This window comes from Anguilla anguilla, chromosome 3 (assembly GCF_013347855.1).
Source record: "Anguilla anguilla isolate fAngAng1 chromosome 3, fAngAng1.pri, whole genome shotgun sequence".
Classification (NCBI taxonomy): Eukaryota; Metazoa; Chordata; class Actinopteri; order Anguilliformes; family Anguillidae; genus Anguilla; species Anguilla anguilla.
In genome coordinates, this window is record NC_049203.1 from 58,066,004 (window position 1) to 58,087,701 (window position 21,698).

Sequence of the window (21,698 nt, forward strand, 5' to 3'; positions counted from 1 at the left end):
ATTTAATTTCGCACTTCTACTGAAATTACCATCACAATACCAGACTTAAGTTCATTAGGCTACTTCTGATTTAACATAGAACACAATAAAATGACAGGAAATAATATTACATGTAACAACTGAATCAGTTACCATGTGATAAGAAAAAAATGGAAGACTATAGCAACACATTGGTTCATAAGATACAAATTTATTGATGCCATATCAGGCCTTCCTATATACATATACATATATTAGATTGCATGTTTGCCCAAATATACATACTGGTACATGCTAAAAATAAACATGTTTAAAGCAACCAGGAGAACATATTTAAGAAGCAAGTCTGTTCAACAGAAATGCTGATTTAAAGTGAAAACCACTCTGAATATCTTAAGAAAATCACACTACAAAACTGTGCTGTGTTTCAGTTATATAAATAACTGTAAATACACAATAGTTTCAAATCTACCTCTTCCCCTACATTCACTATTACAGAATTATTCAGACACATCTGGATGGCAATGACAGATGTATGAGAACTAACACTGTTTACATTTAGTTTTAAATTTAGTAAGGATTGCCGTTGTTCTTTTTCAGTTTCATTCATTTGTTCACTCTCTCTCTCTCTCTCTCTCCCACACACACACACACACACACATATTGTGTTACTGCAGCAGCAGGGATTACCCTCCTATTCACATTAAATACTGATGGCCAGATGAATCTACATAGAGGAATGATTTGGCACAAAAGTTCACTTGCTTACTGAAATTGTTGTCTAGATGTAAAGGTGCTTTCCTTTCATTTAATTTGACAGGATCTTAGGGGTTGTTTTTTGCACAATATCAGTAAGGATACAAATCAAATATAGTCACTCCCACTAAAACTGAATCACAAGCACAATTAAGAAAAGATTTAAACCCTTGCCACTTTCCGTGGTTCTGTCCAGTCTCCATTACCATAGTTAGTCAGAGTGGAGTTGTCTGAGGTGCCTGGCCTTGCACAATGCTATTTTCAGGGCAGCTGGGGGGTTTTATTTTAGTGCTAGGGTGGGGAGGCCAGCTAGGATCCAGTAGGAGCTCTTGGGCCAGACGCTGGTACCGGGCCCTGGGAGGATGGGACCTGTGGCAACAGCTACCATGGGGACTGCGCTGCAGTGACATTCCGTCCACTTCCATCTGGTGTGAAAGGCAAAAAGCATCCTGAAGGCATCAGTGTTTGATGAGGTGACAAAGCCTGTGCCTGTGCATAAAGAACGGTTATATTATGTAGAAAGAACATGGCAATAGGTAGATCAGTTTGCTTACCTGTGGGCAGTGCGTGTCAGCGTGTGTCTCGGTGTGGAGCTTTTGACCAGTGCAATGCCTCTGCCATATCTCCTTGCAGTCAATGATGATGCTCTTAAGAGATAGAGGCTTTGGGTCAGGGGCATTACTGCCAAATAAATGCGAAGCATAATACCTGTATCACAAACCCCTTAACCATTGTTTTATGATGGTCTGCTGTGAATGTGACATCATGGCACCATATAACAGTAACAGTACATGACCAGTATTGCAATTGTCAGTAATAAATAATTATAGCTACAAAATAAGAGTTTTCTATTTTCACATTACTTTATGAACAACTGAACAACTTTAATTCCATGCAGTTGTATCCCTGAGATCCCACACTCTTATGTTACAGTGGAGAGAATTGTTTAAATAAGTAAAAACACAGAAACAGTGGTCATGGTTGCCGTATCTCTTACCTCCAGCGTGAAGGACAGGATCAAGTTGACAATGATCAGGCCCAGCAAGGTCAACCGCCACTCCATAGGTATACAGACCAGCTGAGAGGGACATAGACAGAGTGGTTAACACACACCCACGTGCACGGACGCACACACATACAAACGCACATGCGTGCATGCGCACACACACACACACACACACACACAAACACTCAAGCTCACACTGACCTCGAAAAAGTCCTGCAGAGCTGGTACAGGATACAGCAGTATGACAATCAAGAAACAATAGGAGGACAGGATGCACAGCACAAACAGATCTGCAGTCGAGGAGTCACAGAGAAACAGAAACACTCAGTGTCAGTATCTTACTTGATCTTAATGCAGTACTCAGTTTACTACACAATAGTCAACATTCATACATTGCATAATGTGTACATTCTTCTTAGTCCAGAAGCTTACTGGACAGCTGTATGTTAAAATGTAGCTGTATTTCTGAGTTATAACAAAACGTGGAATGCCGTAGTGTACAAAAATTCTCTAGTTTAGCAAACTGTGTTACTCAAACTGTATCTACTGTGTGCAGCTCACAGTTGTTGTAGAGGGGCTGTCTGAATGGAGGTCCTCTGTTGAAGACCAGCGCCACAGTGAGGTACTGGCAGCCAGATACGAAGAAAAGGCTGGTATTCTGCAGATTCTGGATATTGTGAGACTCGTCTTCATCTTCCTCGCTCATCAGGACCCCACTCCCATTGGCTGTCATCGTTGATAGGTTCCCAGCCAGCCAATCAGAGGGGTGAGTCTCATTCTGGGCAGATTCACAGGAGCTGTGTGTAGAGTTCAAATATGAACACCACTTTAAATACAGTATGTACACTGTTAGAATATTTTCATGGTTGTATTGCCCTCCACAGACTCAAAATCAACAAATAGTAACCTTATTGCAGTGTAACAAGTCCCTCTACTTCCCTTTCTTTTTTAGCTCTCCCCCCCTCCTCCCCTTTCTTCTTTCTCTTCCCCCCCCCACCTTCCCCTCCATTTCCCTCTCCCTCTCTCACTATGTGTGGGCCAGCAGGAAGGTGGCTGTCTGGAAGGAGAGAGCCAGTAAGATCTGCCCGATGACAGAGAGCAGAAGAGAGGGAGAGAGGAGGGAGGAGGGGGGGCGCTGTGCCACTAACTCTTTCCAGGCAGGGCTCAGACTCACTGTATCAGAGAGAGAGAGAAAGAGAGAGAGAGAGAGAGAGAGAGAGCGAGACAAAGGGAGAGAGAGAGACAGAGAGAGATGAGAGTATATTTGTGTGTCTATGTGAGTGTCTCTGTCTGTGTGTGCGTGTGTGTGTGTGTGTGTGCGTGCAGAAGAGTTGTGATTAGTCTGTGGTGTTTTCTCCAGATCTGATGCACTGAGCTTGCATGCCATAAAATTTCATGATGAACAGAGATTTCATACTTGTACGTCTCTTTAGGTTCAGTCCTCGGTTCAAAAGAACAGAATGCATCGAAGTAACTCAATTATTCAGCCACTGAAACTGAGACCATTAAACTGTGGATGCCAGTCGCCATATCAGTTCATCTGTGTCTACATCATTTACTTCTATTTCATTATGGTTCCCTATGTGCCAGTCCATCTAGTTTAATCCAGTAATACTAGAAGGTGTCAGTCATTATGATAACATATTATAGTGGGGTAATCAATAGTCATTCTCACTGCCAGGACTGAGGCTCTGTAGTACAGTACATACACATTACAAGTGGGACTTCAATAGTGCACTTACTGGTAAAAGCCAAAGACATGATGATGGCGATGTCAATGAACAGATACTGAGAATCTCCCATATTACTGAGGATCTGAAAAACAGATATTAACACAGCACATAACTGGTAATGTTCTGACAAACAGACAAGACTGTGTAAAACTGTATGAAGGGTATAAGGCCTGTGTGTGGGGGTATTTGTTGTGAATATTGAGGGTATTTATGTTTGACAGAGTATGTATGCATACAGTCTATGTTTAAATACAGAATAGACTGCAACAGTGCGTGTTGTGTGTGTGTGTGTAACTGTGTGTGTGTGTGTGTGTGTGTGAGAGAGAGAACATATATGTACATATGCAGAAGTGAGTTTGTGAGTATGAAGTATGCAGGAGAGGTGGTGTGTACACATTTATATGTGTGTGCACGTGTAAAGGATAAGAATGACTCACAGAATAGAGGAGCAGCACACACAGGTACTGGATAATGCTGTAGAGGGCCATGAACTTGAACACACAGAATGACGTCACTAGAGCTGCCCTTCCCTCCCTGAGAAAAAACAAATTTCCTTAGTGTTTATTCAAAGCCTCTGCATTTAACAATATAAACAGTTCCAAGGATTGACTTTAACAGTTCAAAAAATAAAGTAACTATGTTCATGGCTTCGCATTTTCAAGAGAAGCCTTTTCTTCCTTTCAACAGGTGCACAGCCCATTCGTATCCACCTGAGTGATAAAGAGCACCCATTTTGTGCTAGATAACCACACATCTGACCTACAGCATAAAAAACAACTGGCAAATGTACTTCAGCAGTTGTACTCTCCTCAGTAACCGCTCATGCATAGAGGAGTTTGCCAAATAAATAATGCATAAAGCCAACACTAGAAAAGCGCATATATAATGCCAGTGGTGGCGTCCTTTAAAAGCGAGGCAGAGACGCGAGAGCAGGGTCCTTACCGTATGAGGTGTGGCACACAGGAGATGTCTGGGGTTCGAGAGGTGAAGGGAGAGGCCACAGAGGCCTCCAGCTCTGAGAGAGAGATCCCTGTGTGGGCTCTCTTTAGGGCCTGGAAGCAGAGAATACATATCACACACACAGTAGCTCCAGGGCTCCACCCCAACAGTATTATCCCAAAAATGGTTGGAATGCTGGCAGGGTGCAATAAAAGGGCTGTTGTTGGAACATTGTGTGCTAGCTGGGAGAGAGCCAATATGAAAACAATTCTCCTGTGGCGAAAGTTGAAAGTGATCAAAACAGATAACAATAAACAAACACAGACAGACGGAATGTCTTACCCCGCAGTCATTGGCTCCATCTCCACACATTGCCACATAATAGCTGTGAGTGACAGACAGATGGGCGGTGTCAGAGTCTCATTGTCTTTCGGTAACAGTGTGCACATCAGGATGTTTGTGTAGAGTTTAATGTTATTTTCCATTTCACCACAACATACGGGCTGCGGTGAGCATTTACATTTGTGTGTGCCTCACTATGTGTATGCATCAGTATATTGTATATTTGTCAGTATATTGTATTAGTGAGTTGTGAATCAGTGTGTGTTAGTGTGCAATATTAGCATGTTCTGAATCAGAGTGTATCAGTGTGTAGTATAAGCGAGTTCTGAATCAGACTGTATCAGTGTGTAGTATAAGCGAGTTCTGAATCAGAGTGTATCAGTGTGTAGTATAAGCGAGTTCTGAATCAGAGTGTATCAGTGTGTAGTATAAGCGAGTTCTGAATCAGAGTGTATCAGTGTGTAGTATAAGCGAGTTCTGAATCAGACTGTATCAGTGTGTAGTATAAGCGAGTTCTGAATCAGAGTGTATCAGTGTGTAGTATAAGCGAGTTCTGAATCAGACTGTATCAGTGTGTAGTACTTGGGAGTTTTGAATCAGCGTGTCAGCTTCAGACACTCACTCTACTTTCTGCAGCTCTTCCACAAGCTGTGTCTTCTGGTCAGGGGCCATTCTGGCATAGACCGTCCCACACAGCAATAACTGCAACACAAAACACATACATGCACGCACACACACACATACACACGCGCGCATGCACACACGCATCACACACACGCGCGCGCGCACACACACACAAACATGCATGCACACATCACACAAACGCACGCACCACATTCATACTCACATATCAGTTCGGACTTCCAATGCTGAAAACATTTTGACCTACAGCATAAAGTGCTTTAACTTTTCAAATTGTGCAAACAGAAAATGTCTGACCACCTCTCATTTGTAATCATTTTTTCAGTAATTTTCTTTTACCACTATAAAATGATTAAAACAAGCATCACATTTGCCATATTCTAGCATTCTGGTGTGCTGCTTGATATTCCCTGTGAGCTAAATTACAGTCCATAGATAGTGAGGCCCTCTTCAGCCACATCATGTACAGGGACACAACTGCAGTTTGAAACATAATAATACAAACTGGCTTAGTGACTTCAGAGCAAAGTAGGGCTGAGCCAGGGAATCAGGAGGAGATCCACACCAGAGGGTGCAGTGGCTGAGTTCTCTCCCAGGCCGAGGGGCCTCACCTTGGGCAGCAGCTCGGAGAAGTGCTCCAGGATGATGGCGAAGGTGCGGCCGCTCATGGCGAAGTGGTAGCTGGGCAGGGCGTGGGGCTGCTGCGGGCCCACGCTGACCCGGCTCTCCTGGCGCTGGGCGCGGGGGCTGTCCTGGCTGTAGCTCCAGGACACGGTGGCCGGCTGCCCCTCCCGGGGGGGCTGGGCCTCGGTGATGATCACCTGCGAGTGGGGCGGGATGAGACCGCACTCCCTCGCCACGGAGACCGCCGTCAGCATGCTGTCCCCTGCGGAGAGCAGAGCTCTTACTCACAAGAGTCAATTCAATTTAATGACTTCAGGCTCCATTAATCCATCCCAGCCAGGACCTTTATGTGTGGAGCTCTCCCTGCGTCTGCTTGGGTTTCCAGGTACTCCGGTGTCCTCCCACAGGAGGACACCGGAGCAAGCAGGTTAGGCTAATCGGAGAGTTTAAATTCCCTGTAGGTATGAGTGTATGAGTGAATGGTGTGCGCCCTGCGATTGCCGACATGTCCAGCATGTATTCCTGCTTCTAGCTCAATGAATGCTGAGATAGGCTCCAGTCTCCCTCACAACAGCTGCCCAGGAATAAGCGGGTTAGAAAATATATGGATGGATGGAGACTCCATTTCGATGTGAATCAACCAAATCTATTTGTATCCCAGTGACAGTGCGATTGTGATGTGGACTCACCTGTTACCATGACGGTGCATGTGTGAAGTGGACTCACCTGTTACCATGACGGTGCATGTGTGAAGTGGACTCACCTGTTACCATGACGGTGCATGTGTGAAGTGGACTCACCAGTTACCGTGACGGTGCGGATGTGATGTGGACTCACCTGTTACCATGACGGTGCGGATGTTGGCTCGGTGGAGCTCGGCCAGCACGGGCACTGTCTGGGGCTTCAGTTTATTCTGCAGCATCAGCAGACCCAGAAATTCCATCTCACACTCGATCACCTCACTGGCACAGAGAGAGAGAGAGAGAGCAGACTAAATATTCACATGGGGAAATGGATGAAGCCTTCCAAATGTAATCAATTATCATGTCCTATTTCAAAATGTTATGTAGATGGTTGCATGTTATTGTTAAAGCTTTGCTAATATATGCACATTTTAATGCCAATAAAGCTTTCAAAATGTGACTGACCACAAAAGCCAGGGAGACAGGAGAGACACCAATAAAACGAAATGCCAATAACAAGAATAAACACCGATTCTGTCACAAAATGATGCTCATAAACAGTCAAATGGTGAAAAACAGTGCCCTAGAGAAACCGTGGACACAGTGAGGTGAGAGGGTGGGGGCGGCGGACTGACCGGCTGATGGTTTGCAGGCGGTGCCAGGTGAACTTGGGTTCGAGCTGCCGATGAGCCAGCGCGATCACTCTCAGACCCTGCCGGGTGTAACCGTCCAGCACCTCCCAGAAGTCCGCCGGCACTGTCGTTAACACACACCACGCACTCAGCCAGTAAAGAGAGAGCTTCTCAACCACAGACACCCTCTCAGCGCATGGAAAGGGAAGTGAGATTAGTTTCCTGAAATATGATTGGTTCTGCCAATTCATACCCTGCATTATTTTATGGGTCAGCGGATGGGTTGGCTTGTATTGCCCCCTCACATTGGAGCCCCACCTTCACAAGGCTGTGATTTAGTAGGAATGTAACCCATCACTGGTTTTACACTAAAGCACATCCCTGAAATTTGGCTGGATTTATCGACACCAGCTTGTCAACCTGATCAGGCTCACTGTACTATAAGGTGATGAACTGTAACTTCATTCAGAGGCGACCTCACACCTCATACAAGACACCCCATGTCAGACATGGCAGCCCACACGCTTGCCCTGAGCACTTCTGCAGCTGCGGGTGTCTGTAGGCAGGCGCTGACTCTACCCCCACGGGCCCCCTGTCTCCGCCCCGCTCTCTCACCCGTGTCCGGGCGGCACAGGCGGACCACGGTCTCCGGCGCCCCCTTCAGGTAGGCCCTGAGCCTGCGCTCCCCCAGGACGCGGGTCACCACGCTCATGCGCTGCAGGCCCGAGGAGAACGGGAACTGAGCCAGCACCCCCACCTCGTATCGCCCCTGTGAGACCAGAGAGAGAGAGAGAGAGAGAGAGACGGGAAGGGACAGGTGTGGGTTAGGCAAGCAAAGGAGAGGGGGATGGAATGGACTATGTGCATGCAACAGGATAGCGTTTGAGTTCAAGGGTGAAAGCAATTAAAGATTCCACGGCACATTTTCATACAAAAATGGACCACGTTCTCTAAATGTACTCTAGGTAGGAATGGAAGAAATACATACCATCAGTTCTCTGATATCCTGAAAGGAAGAAAAATCTAAAGATTGGTACACAGGAATCACTCAGCAAAGGGAACTGGTACAGCTAACATAGACAATATGTGAATAAAATCTAATTCCTTTCTGAAAACACATAACAGTGCTGAAGTGCCAGTGTGCATCAGTGACCAGGGTCTCACCGGGTCCTGCTCCTGACATGGGGGCGTTTCCAGGGGGGAAGGTTTAGCGGGCCGGACCACAGTGGGCATGATGAGGTCATGGTTTGAGGTCTCATCAGGGCTGGGCTCCTCCAGAACCTGAAAACAGCAGATACATACACATACGGAGGCAGCAGTGAGAGACAGTAGACACCAGCAGCACAGCTCCCTCAGCAGTATGTTTCTTACCCAGCCTGTGGCCTCAAACATCTTGATATCAAGGGGGTCCCCAGTCAACTGTCCCTCAATGCGGGTCAGGGAGTGGCAGGAAGCCATGGCTACCAGGAAGGGAGAATGAGACTGGCCCTCTGTCGCCACCTCCTGCTCTGGAGGACCGAACCTAAAGATAAGTACAATCTATATTCACAACACAATCTTATGGCATGCAAGCCTCTCTCTCTCTCTTTCTTTCTCTCTCTCACACACTCTCTCTCTGACAGACACACGTACCTACTGTCCTGAACTCTCTGGACTCCCCACAGGTCAAGGCCATCCTCAGTCAGAGTGCCAGTCTGAACACAAAGACACAGTGAGTGCTGACATCCACATACCAGCCCAAACAGCGGAACACAGAGAGCAGCTGGGCTGGCTGTGCCATTCCTCATTGGCTCCCTTTAGCGTGCAGCCCAGTGAAACTGAGCTCAGGGCTCTGTTTCACAAAGCAGGATTACTGACTTAGCTGGATGACCGCACTGAGTAAAACCTGGAACCCTCCCAAATCTGGAACATGGACTGGAGTATACAGACCTGTTCTGGGTTTTACTCAGCCCATAATTCTGCTTCATGAAATACCCCCCAGGAATGAAACCAAATCTACCAGACCAGTAAAAACTAATCAAAAATCATGACATAAAATCAGGTTGTCCCATCTGCAAACAATTACAAGTACTCCAAAAACCACAAAATGCAACCAGTATTCTGTGATTTTTAAATGTTTTAAATGGGACCTGACCTTGTCAAAGCAAACCAGGTTGATCTGACCGCTCGTGTTGATCCTCTGGGGGCTGGTGCAGAAGATGCCCTTTTGCCGGAGCCGGTGCTGGGCATACACGATCCCAGCGGTCATGGCAGCAGGCAGCGCTGGCGGCACCGTGATGGTGATGATGTCCAGGGCCTCCACGAGGATCCGGCCCACTGACTCCTGAGAAGAAGAGCGACAGACCCAAAGACAGTAATACTGACTGTTAAAAAGGGTGATATTCACTTACAGGGGCTACCAAAAAGGAGGGAAACCAGCCCCCCTTCTCTCCCCCCATCCCCGCAGCCTCACCCCCATGGAAGCGCTGATGTAGATGGAGTAGGCCATGCCCCCGGCTGCCACGCACACCAGCCCCAGCAGGAAGCGAATGGCATCTCGGTAGAGCCGGAAGTCAGATGGCTTCGGGTACAGGATGGACCTGACCAGCTGACCCTTCACTGTGCAGAACCCTGGGAGGAGTGGGGAGACCCATTCAGGAGCAGCCATGACCACACGCAGGGTTCCACACACACACATCTATGAGTCTGATCAGGCACCTGAATAGATATGAACCTGATGTGCCTGATGTCCTGTAACACTGATAGCTTGTGTGAAAACCAGATGACAAAACCACACCCTACAGCTAAACTGCTGGGGTACACTTGCCCAGACCCGCTATACACTGACGAGACCTTAACACACATGCACACACACACCTGTACGGATGACCACAGCTCGCACCCTTTCTCCGCTGTAGTAGCGTGTCTGGATGACCTGCGTACCACAGAAGAGGGTGTGTCTTCGATGTTCTTCTGGGTCATACAGAGGCTCTGGGAGGGCACCATCTGGGCCACCACCACAGGGAGGCAGTGGCAATTGGGTCTTGGTCACTGGCACACTCTCCCCTGAGAATAATCACAGTGGTACAGTCCATTTGTGACTTGATACTGACTCAGCAATGGCTGTATTGTATATGAATATATCCACTCATTGTCTGTTGTAAATAGTTTAAAATACTGTAGCTCACTAATGTTGTGACTAGAGGAAAGGCTCACCAGTCAGCATGCTCTCATTGACGATGCAAGTCCCGCCTATCAAAGCTGCATCACAGGGCATCATCATGCCATTGGCTGGGATTACCATGACATCACCAGGTACGAGGTCAGTGGAAAGGATCTCCTCAGTGTCTGCATGAAAGAAAGAGACAAAAGAAACAAGGAAAACCTGAATGTTGTCTTTACAGTAATCACAGCTACCCCCTAGACCTGGCAGTGTCCGCAGGTTTTCACACTTTACATAAGCCCCTAAAGGACACCATGGGAAAACAGTTGCAATTAAAGACCTCGTTTAACATTAATAATTGAAGCTTGCAAATAATTCAATCTGCAGGGCAGATTTATATATACCGTCTTTATATACTTGCTACCCTATTCCTCCAGAGTTTCCCCTTAGATAAAGAACGTACAAGACTTTTAACCACGAGTAATTCATCACTATCCAGAAAGAGCTTTTAATCTCTGTAATGAGTTTGTAGTTTTTTGTGGCTTTGAATGAAGTGGAGATCTTGCTGTGTTGAGGCCCTCCAGGACTACAGCTGAGAATCCCTTCATCAGAGTAAGCTTAAAATTGATCATTCTGATAATATTTTATAACTGTCTTACCCTGGTCTCCTCTGTAGATGGTGCACCTCACCACATTGTGGGCAGACACCATGTCATGGAGAAGGATGTATTGCTGTGGGAAACAGACAGACAGACAGACAGATAGAGAAATGGTTGCACAGAGAACTGTCAATAAGATACCAGCACCAAGGAGCACACACAGTCTATTCTGACATATGAAAATATTGTTGTAGATATAGGCTATTAAGTAGATAAGTCAGGTACACAGTGATACCTTTTTATCGAATTACAGAGCGGTACAGAAATAAAGACTAAGATTTGCTGAAAGATTTACACATACTGTGGATGCAAGTGCATGCAAAACCAATGACTGCTGAGGAGATTGATTTTGGTACCTGATTGGTAACTGTACTGTAATAAAGTAAGTGAAACTGAACAGAGATCACTATGATTTTACATGCAGAATACATAAAACATATTGGGTAGCTCCTAAGCCAACCAGGGCCATGATGGACATGTGGGATTAAATACATGAATTCTTGCACCAGGAAATAAATACAACATATAGAAGCAGACCTAATAATGCTGTTATTATGTACTTGCTTCCTCATTTTACAACAGTGGCCTAACTGGCCAAATGCCTCAGCAGGAAGGTTTTTTTTGTGGGATCACACCTTGGCTCACTACCTGCACACGTGTAATCCCTGACTCAAGCAGATGGTAGTACATACTTTGGGCAAGAATGTGTGCTTGTCTTTACTTGTGAATTTCAGATAACTTTTAATTCAAACTTTAAATCAAGCAGACCAACAACATACAAAGGTACATACGGACACATAATGTGTGACAAGCTACTACTACAATAATGCACTAATGCTAACAGAATCACACGCACACACACACACACACACACACAAAGGTGTTACAAATGTTTAAAAAAAAGTGATACAGAGGGTTCCAAATGACCTACAGTACATACAGTACTCAGTGAGATACAATACATTGACAGAATTGCAGAATAACCTCATGAATTTGTCACTGTGCAGTAGAGATTGATGGAGTTACATAGTTTAACTTTATGAACGCATTAGACAAACTAACTTTGCTGACTGAGTGAGGTAGACAGACAGACAGACTAACCTTACGCACAGTATACAGTGAGGTACAGACAGATAGCAGTGACATCATTAAGATAGCTGAGGCGTAGTAATAATAATCGTCCAGAGACCAGAGAATAACACTGAAGACTTGGAAGATATAGAAAGGGTTGAGCACCTGCCAAAGAAAAAGAGAGAGCGCTTCTTAATCAGGGTCAATTTCTGTAAATTTCACAGTTACAAACAACACTGATATTTGTAATTATTTGCACCATTTTTTTTTTACATCATTTACAGTTTTTCTGGTGGACGTTTGTGTGACGACTGTAACATATAACTATGACAATGCGTCAGGTATTAAATAGAACATATAATAGCAATCTAGAATCTCTACAAAGACTAAGTATTTAAATATCCAGCAAATTAAATATGAATGGGATAAAAATGCAGAAAGTTACATACATTACATACATTTGAGTCCAATTAATATTGTCTCAGTTATGCAATCAAATTTTATTTAATTTCACAAAAATAATGGTCAGATACTAATTCACAGGTAATGTTTCATACAGACAAGTCTTAATCTCCATGGGAACACCTTACATACAATAAGATATTAAAAAATTATATGAACAGTATCAATAAGGTTAGTCTTGAGGTGACCCAAACTATGAAAAAAGTAAAAAAAAATTCCCATGGCCATATAGTGGCAGCTAAACATAGCTAACAGACAAAATCTAGTTTCGAGTTGTAATGCAATGAGACTATCTCGAGAAGAAACTAGGTTAACTCAACAGTTACACATAATTGGATCAATTTCTGGTATTAAGGAAGGGGTTAGAGAAGGACAGGCACAGGATCCAGTGTAGGACAGGGCCTCTGTGCATTGGTGTTAAACAGATTAAAAATTCTCCCAAAAATGTTGCAACACTTGCTGAGGTTATATACATTTTTATGCCTTTCAAAAACAGACAGGTATTAACTAGAACATATTATAGCAATATAGAATCAATCTAGGAAACCATGACACATTTTTAAATGCATAAGTCCTTTAACAGATTAATGTTTGAGAAGCTACGTTAAAAATATAATGTTTGGTTTTATGATATGGTAAATGCAGGGTTTGCGTTTTGCCACTAAACTGATTGTTTTACTAGCCAATTCTGAAATGTGACTATACACAAAAAAGAGGATTTCAAACAAACAAAAAAAAGAATAAAATAATGTATGAGAAAGGTCTCTGAAGCCTCATGGGAGGTTCCTCATTTTGTTTTTGGCTGTGCTCCACTGTGTTTTGTCAGTTCCTGAAGTCGCAGCCCTTGAAAGTCGCTCGTGCAAACTTCAGTTTGCTCTTCAAGCATGTCTGCTGTGCTAGTTCCACGCAGTGTCATGGCTCATGCATGAACCTAAGCATAGCCTCGGGTCAACAGCCCAAAATGTTTACTTTACCTCCTTGATGAGTAGCTTGGGAATAGAAGGCACTTTCACTTCAATCTGATTGATTCCATAGAACAGCCTCCTGAGAGAGGGGGACCAAAGCAGTAAGCACACAGAATACTGTGACAGGGCCAAATAATAAATTTGTGCATATAAAAATTAACTAATTCTAATTGGTTAGAAACTCATTGGCTGTAATCTACTGTACGTGGTAGTGTGACCCTGCCAGAGGAATATTGACACTGTATCAACACAGGAGGAGGTGGCATTATCACTACCAGCACTACATTCATCTTGTATTATTACAGTGAACTATGCAACTGCCACATATATCGCTGATTCTTATAAACCGTTGAGTTCATTCGCAATTATCTGGTTTTACATCATGATATTAAAGCACCTCATGAGTGCAAATCTGAAAAGGGAAACTCTGTAGAAACAGTGTCCAGTCTATCAGCGTCCAGGAAGTCAGGGGCAGAACCAGTGCACACATGAAAACAGACAGTTTTATTCAAACATTTTGTTTAGTTCTGGACACATGCATGCTTACATAAACACACGCACACACAAATGCACACACACACAAACACAGGCACACACACACACACAGACAGACAGACACACACACACACCTATACTGCTGTGTGCTTGGCGGAAGTCCAGCGCTATGCCGGCAGTAGAAGTCTCTCACAGGGATGCCACAGTCCAGAGCAGTGAGCTGGGCGAAGCCCTGAGACCCAGCGCTCCACACATACACCACCGACTGCAGGCAGAAGTACCGCACCTGCCAAAGGAACAGGAAGTAGCAGGAGGGACAGAGGACACAGGAAACAGAAGAGCGCACAGACAGTGCAAGAGGATGTTAAAAAATAAAGGGAAGGAAGAGTGCAATAGCCATCAACTTCTGGTTCTTTTCTGTGCTTAACTGCCACACACAAGCCACTGTAAGGACATGGTATGGTTTGTGTACATAAATAAATATCATTTGACATGCCACTTTTCATACAGTAGTTACAACTGCAAGTAATTCACATAATAAAGAAAAAGAATGTGTACGTGCATAGATGTGTCTGGGTGCGTGTGTGTGTACGTGTGTGTGCGTGTGTGTGTTTGCGTATAAGTGAGTACCTGTTGAGGTTGTGTACTCTCCAGCGGTCCCTTGCTAAAGCTCTGTCCCACTTCTGCCCCCTCTCCTGCTGCACCCAGCCCAAGGGGGTCCACCCCAGGAACCTGCAGTGTCTGCACCCAAACCCGGAAATACTGGCCAAACTCATCCTGAGGGACAGATGCAGAGAAAAAAGCTTACACTGGGGCAGTATGTTACTTACACAGTTATCGTTAGTGTCCCTGACCAGAGGAAATACACAGACACAGATACACACAGGGCTGCTTGGGGCTCATGGTGTTACGGCACAGCTCCGGTGTCTGGACCAGACAGTGCCGACGCTGGTCAGCAGCCCCAGAGAGCGATGCATATTTAGCGCTACTGCCACCCAGAGAGGGAGGGATTTGGTTGGCCAGGATGACGATATTTTATTGCGCACCAGTGACTCCTGCTGGTCAATCGGGCGGTCGCAGTTTGCCTGGCAAGCCTGTGAAGCGTCATCCTCCAACTCATGTCTGAGCGAGTCCGACGCGGCGCTAAAAGAAACGGCGATGACATCACGTGCTTCAGAGGAGAGCGCATGCTCGTCTGCACTCTTCCGAATTGACAGCGGGGGCAGCGACGAGCCTCGCAGCACGAGCAAGATTGGGTATTCCAAATCGAGGAGAAAGCGGGTAAAAACATTTAAAACATTTTTTTATTTACTTGACTGTAGATTAACACCAACATTTCACAGTTAATAGGAGTAATTCAAGTAAAGGCTGCTGTTGAAATGCAGCATGTCTGACCACTTCAGAAAGCTTAGTGCTGCCCAGTGCACTCTCACTCTTGCCTCCCGCTTGGAGCACAGACTGACAGAAGGATGCGGACGGGTACGGGTGCCTTTCTCCCCCGCACGCGCACGCATGCACACTCCCCCGCACGCACAGGGCGGTCGGCGGACTCACAGTGGTGCGCAGCAGCAGGACAGACGCCAGGTGGAGGGGCGCAGGCACGCACGCCCAGCGGACGCTCCACTGGGGGACCCAGAGCAGCAGCAGAGCCAGCAGACCCCCCGACAGCACGCAGCCCAGAGCCAGCACACACAGCCGCCAAGCGCACGGCACGAACCCACACACCTCCTACAGAGAGGGGAGAGAGAGGGGGGGGGGGGGGGGGGGGGGGGGGGGAGAGAGAGAGAGAGAGAGAGGGTGAGAGAGAGAGAGAGAGAGAGAGAGAGAGAGGGAGAGAGAGGGAGAGAGAGGGTGAGAGAGAGAGAGCTTTGAGTTTTAACACACCTTTATTATAACACTACAACAAAAAAACTCAAGGCACAAAAACCATAAACTCCCACACATTACAAGGAAGGAAAAAAGAGTGAGAGAGAGAGACAGAGAGACAGAGAGAGAGAGAGAGAGAGAGAGAGAGAGAGAGAGTGAGAGAAGGGAGAAATCCGCTCAGTTAGAGAGAAGGTATAACAAGGACAAGGGTACAGTGGCCAAGTACGGTGCAAAGCACAACTGCATACACAAAGCAAACAAACAAATTAGAAAACACAACAAATCTCAGAACAAAGCAACAACTCTGAAAACGATGGCCTTTCAAAAAACAAATCAACAAAACCGTAAACACAACGACATTTCGTAAAGCAAGCTGACAAAACCAGAAACACAACATTTCACAAAACACAACAGCCAACACCAGAAAAGGAAGGTACAAGCATTGTTCCTGTTAATTGTATGTCTACAATGTCACTCTGATGACATGAAAGTTAGTGGGGCTGGCTCCGTTAAAGTTGTCTGCACTTGCAAGTTGCATTCCACTGTCCAACACAATGTGCTGGCACAATATATTGCCGTCAGAATATTATTACAAAGTTAGAAATAATTACAAAGTTCTGTGATGGAATCATCTGTGGATTGAGATCGCAAACAGGGGTGGGGTTTGGTCATGTCTTTTTTTAATTTGTTGTCGTGTTTTCTAGTATGTTCTATTTTGATTTTGGACAATGCAGCTGTGTTCTGCACTCAGTGACCGTACAATAGATTGTGAGACAACAACAAGACAAAAATGTCATGTATACAATTAAATGTATAAAAATCTATAATGTATGTTACATACCAAGTATGATGTAAACATTTTCACATTCTTATCTCAAATAGTTACATTTAAATTGTATTTGAAAAAATAAGTATATGACTGCATAATTAATATGTAAATTCAAGGCCATAAAATGTCTGGAATGGTTATTTGAGGGAAAGTAAAAAAAAAAACTGAACAGAGGAGAAAAATATGCAAGTGTGAAGAGAATTAGGTCGTATTAGGGCAGAGATTAACAGATCTAGTAAAACAGCAGACTGGATTAAGGAACAAAGGGGGAAGGAACACTAACTGGTGGAATGAATGGAGGATTGGAAGAATGGGTGTTGGGGTGCTGAGGGGTGGGGGGGTTGGATTTGAGTGGTGGGGGGCTGGATTTGGGTGGCGAGAGCATGATCCTCACCATCTCCTCCTCCTCCCCACGGTTGATCCACTGGGCTCCTGTTCTCTCTGCCTCCCTCCACCTCTCCTTCTCTGTTCTCTCCATCGCTCCTTCCGATGTACCTCCCTCCTACTCCAGCTCCACAGCCCTATATGAGACGGGGGTGGGGGGGGGGGGCATGGGGGCAAGGTGTCAGTGCACATGCACACAGAATATACTTCTCTCTGACAATGTGAGCACACTGTTTTGTTAATGCTGGATCAATATAATGATTGTAACCCACACTTTCAGTGGATACTGGCCTGGCAGTAAATCTGAAATGTCGTAGTAGGTTAATGGCTGTCCATGCTTTGTTTTGAAAGCCTTCTCTAGCACTGCTCTGAGTATGGCTTCAGTGTGAGCGTAAGAAAGTAAGAAATGCACACCCAAGTTTAATGAGGTGCTGACAGATGATGCATACTTCAGCAAAATGAAAACATAGTGTGCACTGTTCTTGACTAAAATTGGTCAAACCATCTAGGAGGAGTGTTTTTTAATTTATTCAAAATGGTGGTAAATCCATAATGGTAGGTTAATGAGTGCTCAATACTTAACTATGTTAGAATAGCTGGTCCCACCTCTGCAATAAGATGCTCACTGAGCCTTTATGAATGAGTGAGCCAGAACCGTAGCATGGAGATTTCAAATGGTTAAGTAACATGTTGTAATAGCACATGGGTGCTTGTTGCCGTGACATTACAGTGAATGATTGTCTTCCGGAGGTAATGATCACTGTATGTCAGCTTTTGCAGCTATCACTTTGTATTCCACAGAGATGGAATTTCCCGTTGTCAGTATCCTGCTGTCTTGCAAGCTGTGACTAAACAAAATATTTGGGGGAATCAAAGCGGCAATTCTCAAGTTACAATTTGATAGCAATGTGGTTTCAATAAAACTACAAGGTGACATTTCTCCACGATAAATGACAAACCTTTCTCCGAAGTGAAAATCTGAAAACAGTAAGAACACACACAAGAGAAGTGACAGAAGAGAGAAGGTGGAGTACAAGGAAGAGAGGACCATGAGGAAGGTTGTAATGGGAAAATTGAGAGTCAGGGAGAGAGGGAGCCAGGTAAACAGAACCAGAGAGAGAGAGAGAGAGAGAGAGAGGGAGAGAGAGCCAAAGCCAGGAGCCAGAGAACAGATGCGAAGAGGGAGACAGCTGCTCACCACGGTGTGTGTTACAGTGTCAGCTGAATGGGCCTCGGTCCACACTCCACACCCTACTACACTGGGGCAGTCTGAGCAGAAGCTGCAAAGAGAGAAAGAAAGCACAGGTCACACAAACGTGTACAATAACACAGTTGATACATTATAATGCACCTTCAGACATAGATTTGACCGAGTAGTAGCACAACAGAAACGGTCAACCTGTAACATGTGGTACATAGTGCAGTGCAGTTGGCAGATGTTTCAGTGTATCAATCAAGGTGCATGTTAGTGTGTATGCTGAAGTGGCAGTGCTTAGATTGTAGTTGTGGTGCTTAAAAGTGGTAATTTCTCATGATTGTTGCAAAGTGTATGTGTTAGTTAATATCTGAGAATTGCTATAAGTGTGTTATGTTAATGCTTGTGTTCTTGTGTGTCAAATTTTTTGCGTGACCGTGAGGTTGTATGTAGGCGTATTTGTGTGTCTGAGTATTGGTGAGACAGTGTGATTGCTAGTGTAAATATCTAGGATTGGAGGAGTTGTTTTTTGTTCATGTGTTTGAGTGTTAGCTTAGCAGCAGCATTTCAGTTTGCAGGATAGTGAAGTGCCCAGCTGTTCTCCCTTTGCTGATACACTCAGCACACAGTGATGCTTTTAAACTAAAGTCACTCAGCAGCTGAATTATATCAGCAGTAAAAAAAATCAGTTGGGACTTAGGGTAATTATGGCACTGGCTATATTACTATTTTCTCATTGGCTTTACCCTGTACAGCTGAATCCAAGACTATCTCAGGAATTGCAATCAAGACATGAAGATCAAGGTGGAATATCTTGTGCTTTGCAATATTCTAATTTCTCACTTCCCATTTCCTGTTCTAAAGAAAAGAATGTTAAAGTCACTTTCAATAGACAGAGTCACTTTTCACATGGACTTCATGAAATTCATAAGATATACTTGGAGGAAACAGACAGAATGTATAGCATTTTAGCGATCAGTATCACTGCAACACAATGTCAGTGAAAGTGTGCAGTCTTGGTGCTCCAGTCTCCAGTGTGAGGATGTATGTAAAGTAGTATGCATGGTCTCAGTGTTCCTGTACATGAGCTTGACAGACTCAGCCCCATAGCTGCTCTCACAGAGTCTTTGCAGGCATTAGGTTCAATGATACAGGAGTAAACAGACTGGTCTCCTTAGGCCCCACGATTCCCCTGTTGTTCAGTTCAGCAAAATACAGATAGGGGCCAGGAGAGCTCCTGACAATGATCCTCTTAACACTAACACTCAAATTCCATCCCAGCTAACCGACTGGGTCAAGGTAACCACAGTAACCCCGCTAATGAACAAAGTTCTCGCTATGTTGCCATAACAGCACCACCTCACAACTGATTTACTCTCTGACATTTAATGTGGACACAAAATCACTGTGGTGATGCTTGCTACCACCAGTAACCCAGCAGACAGACAGTATAACAGCCACACAACGTCACTATAATGTCACTTGCCACCACCAGTATGTACAGCCTTCAGAGGGGTGCCCAGTCATCCTTATGAAAACAAGTAGCTACCGTCTACCCCAGTCATTCATGAAAAACAGTTACATCACAGCAAATGCACAATCACACTGTGAAACCTTGCTGAGTTTTCCTTACTCACTTCAGAGATGAGACATTTCTACTTTCATAATTAGAATAAGTGCATCAGTACTTTCTCGAGAAGAAACCAATCCAGAGTTCTGGACTCCAGAGCCCCCAAAGGCAGAAACTCAATACACGTGAATTAATCAATTCTAAGTGTAATGATATCGAACAATTACAGTACAATAAATGTAATAACGATTTTATTCCATTGTACATTAAAATTATGATTAAGATGAATGTTCTCTTTCAGCTATTTCAAAATAAAGTCTTTATATTCGACAAGTAAAAGTCAGAGTTATTGTTTAAAGTTAAAGTTAGTTTTAGATACACACGTGCCATGTATTCTACATGATGGACAATGACCGAAAATTATTTCAGTAAACATCAAAATCTACAAGCAAACATTGGGTTTAAACGTTTGCCTCAACCTTAGCTTAAATTCCAGGACTACAGTGCCATGGTCATTCTCTTCCCATTCTTCCTCTCTTGGAATTCAGCTCGTTAATGTAAACTCAGGTTAGCCAGGTAGCTAGTTGTTAGCCAACTACACCATATCAAAGATTGAGCGCATAACGATACATGGCTCCATCATCTTTATTTTACACGAGCTTTTGTTACAGCTAACTATATTATTTATTTGACAAGGAAATTAATTTTAACAGACAAAAACGTAGCTACTGAAACCACAGACGCCAGCAGTGGTCAATATGATTGACAGCAAAATATGTTGACACGGCTCGCAAAATACAACCATTCAACCAAATTCAGTTAGCCCACATGCAATGTATCGAATTGTGCCATAAACCAGACGTCGATCGAATAGCTGGAGATAGCTTATTTCATATACACACATATTACCCATCTCATCAGCAAGCTACCTAGCTAATAATGATGTGTCGATAATTACCCGGGTCTGGGTCAACATATCATCTCCTCTTTCGTGAGCTCTTAGTCGGGACGTCTTGACCAGAGAAACAAGATTGTAAGTTGAAAATGTTTAACGTATGTACTGTGTGCTCCGACGTGTCCGTTTATATTTATCGGCGGTGTTTCTTATTTCCTTTGCTTTCCCGTGCCGCCCGAGTAGTCCTCTTCAACAGTATCTACTGTATCCTCTCTCTAGGTCTAGGACCACAGCAGCTGATGCCAAAAGACAGCTTGAAAAGGAAGTGTTGGCATTTCATGTACAGCTGCATGTCAGGAATTGTAGTTTTTCTATTACTACTCTGCCGTTTTGCAGAGGAAAAATGTAGTCCAACTGCCCACTGCAGCATCGTACATTTCTATGCATCATAAGAGGGTATCTGTATGTTGAATTTTTCGCTGACCAATCCCTTCCTAATAAATATATGATCCAAATAACAACGTTTTGGGGAAATTTATTATTTCTGATAACACAATTACAGTTCATCGAAAAATGGGACGCGGTGCAATTACGCATAGCAAACAATCTATGCAATACATACTTTAAAACAGCAGGTGGAGCAAGAAGTTCAGTCGTTTCCATTTCGTACGCACTACAATCATACCATTTTCCTGGATGCAACTACTTTGCAACTCGTCAAGGTTTTAGACGTTTCACCAGCAGTTTTGACTGCACGAGTGTACATGCTGCAAAGGGACTATGAAACCTGAGGGTCACAAGCTCAGATATTGAGTGGGACAGGTAACTA

The 21,698-nt window shown here is 44.4% G+C and overlaps 1 protein-coding gene across 4 annotated transcripts; it reads right to left on the reverse strand.

The window, feature by feature from the left end:
- Positions 1 to 170: 170 nt before the first annotated feature.
- LOC118223501 (probable cation-transporting ATPase 13A3) lies at positions 171 to 21,175 on the reverse strand. 4 transcript variants are annotated; one of them, XM_035410131.1, is made up of 32 exons: positions 20,933 to 21,175; positions 18,408 to 18,489; positions 17,220 to 17,346; positions 15,685 to 15,858; positions 14,761 to 14,907; positions 14,265 to 14,416; positions 13,645 to 13,714; positions 12,239 to 12,373; positions 11,138 to 11,210; positions 10,532 to 10,663; positions 10,193 to 10,381; positions 9,789 to 9,946; positions 9,471 to 9,659; positions 8,969 to 9,030; positions 8,708 to 8,858; positions 8,501 to 8,617; positions 8,325 to 8,342; positions 7,952 to 8,105; positions 7,340 to 7,460; positions 6,859 to 6,983; positions 6,009 to 6,283; positions 5,378 to 5,457; positions 4,756 to 4,798; positions 4,417 to 4,526; positions 3,912 to 4,008; positions 3,484 to 3,556; positions 2,770 to 2,914; positions 2,303 to 2,538; positions 1,943 to 2,031; positions 1,733 to 1,813; positions 1,290 to 1,382; positions 171 to 1,160 (listed from the first exon to the last, which is right to left on the reverse strand). In XM_035410131.1, exons 3-32 carry the CDS (start codon positions 17,301 to 17,303, stop codon positions 951 to 953), a joined length of 3,783 nt encoding a protein of 1,260 aa, XP_035266022.1. In that variant the 5' UTR covers positions 17,304 to 17,346; positions 18,408 to 18,489; positions 20,933 to 21,175; the 3' UTR covers positions 171 to 950. The 4 variants fall into 4 exon arrangements, with proteins under 4 accessions (XP_035266022.1, XP_035266023.1, XP_035266024.1 ...); XM_035410132.1 differs by lacking the exon at positions 15,685 to 15,858; XM_035410134.1 differs by lacking the exons at positions 171 to 1,160; positions 1,290 to 1,382; positions 1,733 to 1,813; positions 1,943 to 2,031; positions 2,770 to 2,914 and having other exon boundaries at positions 2,334 to 2,538.
- Positions 21,176 to 21,698: the final 523 nt, after the last annotated feature.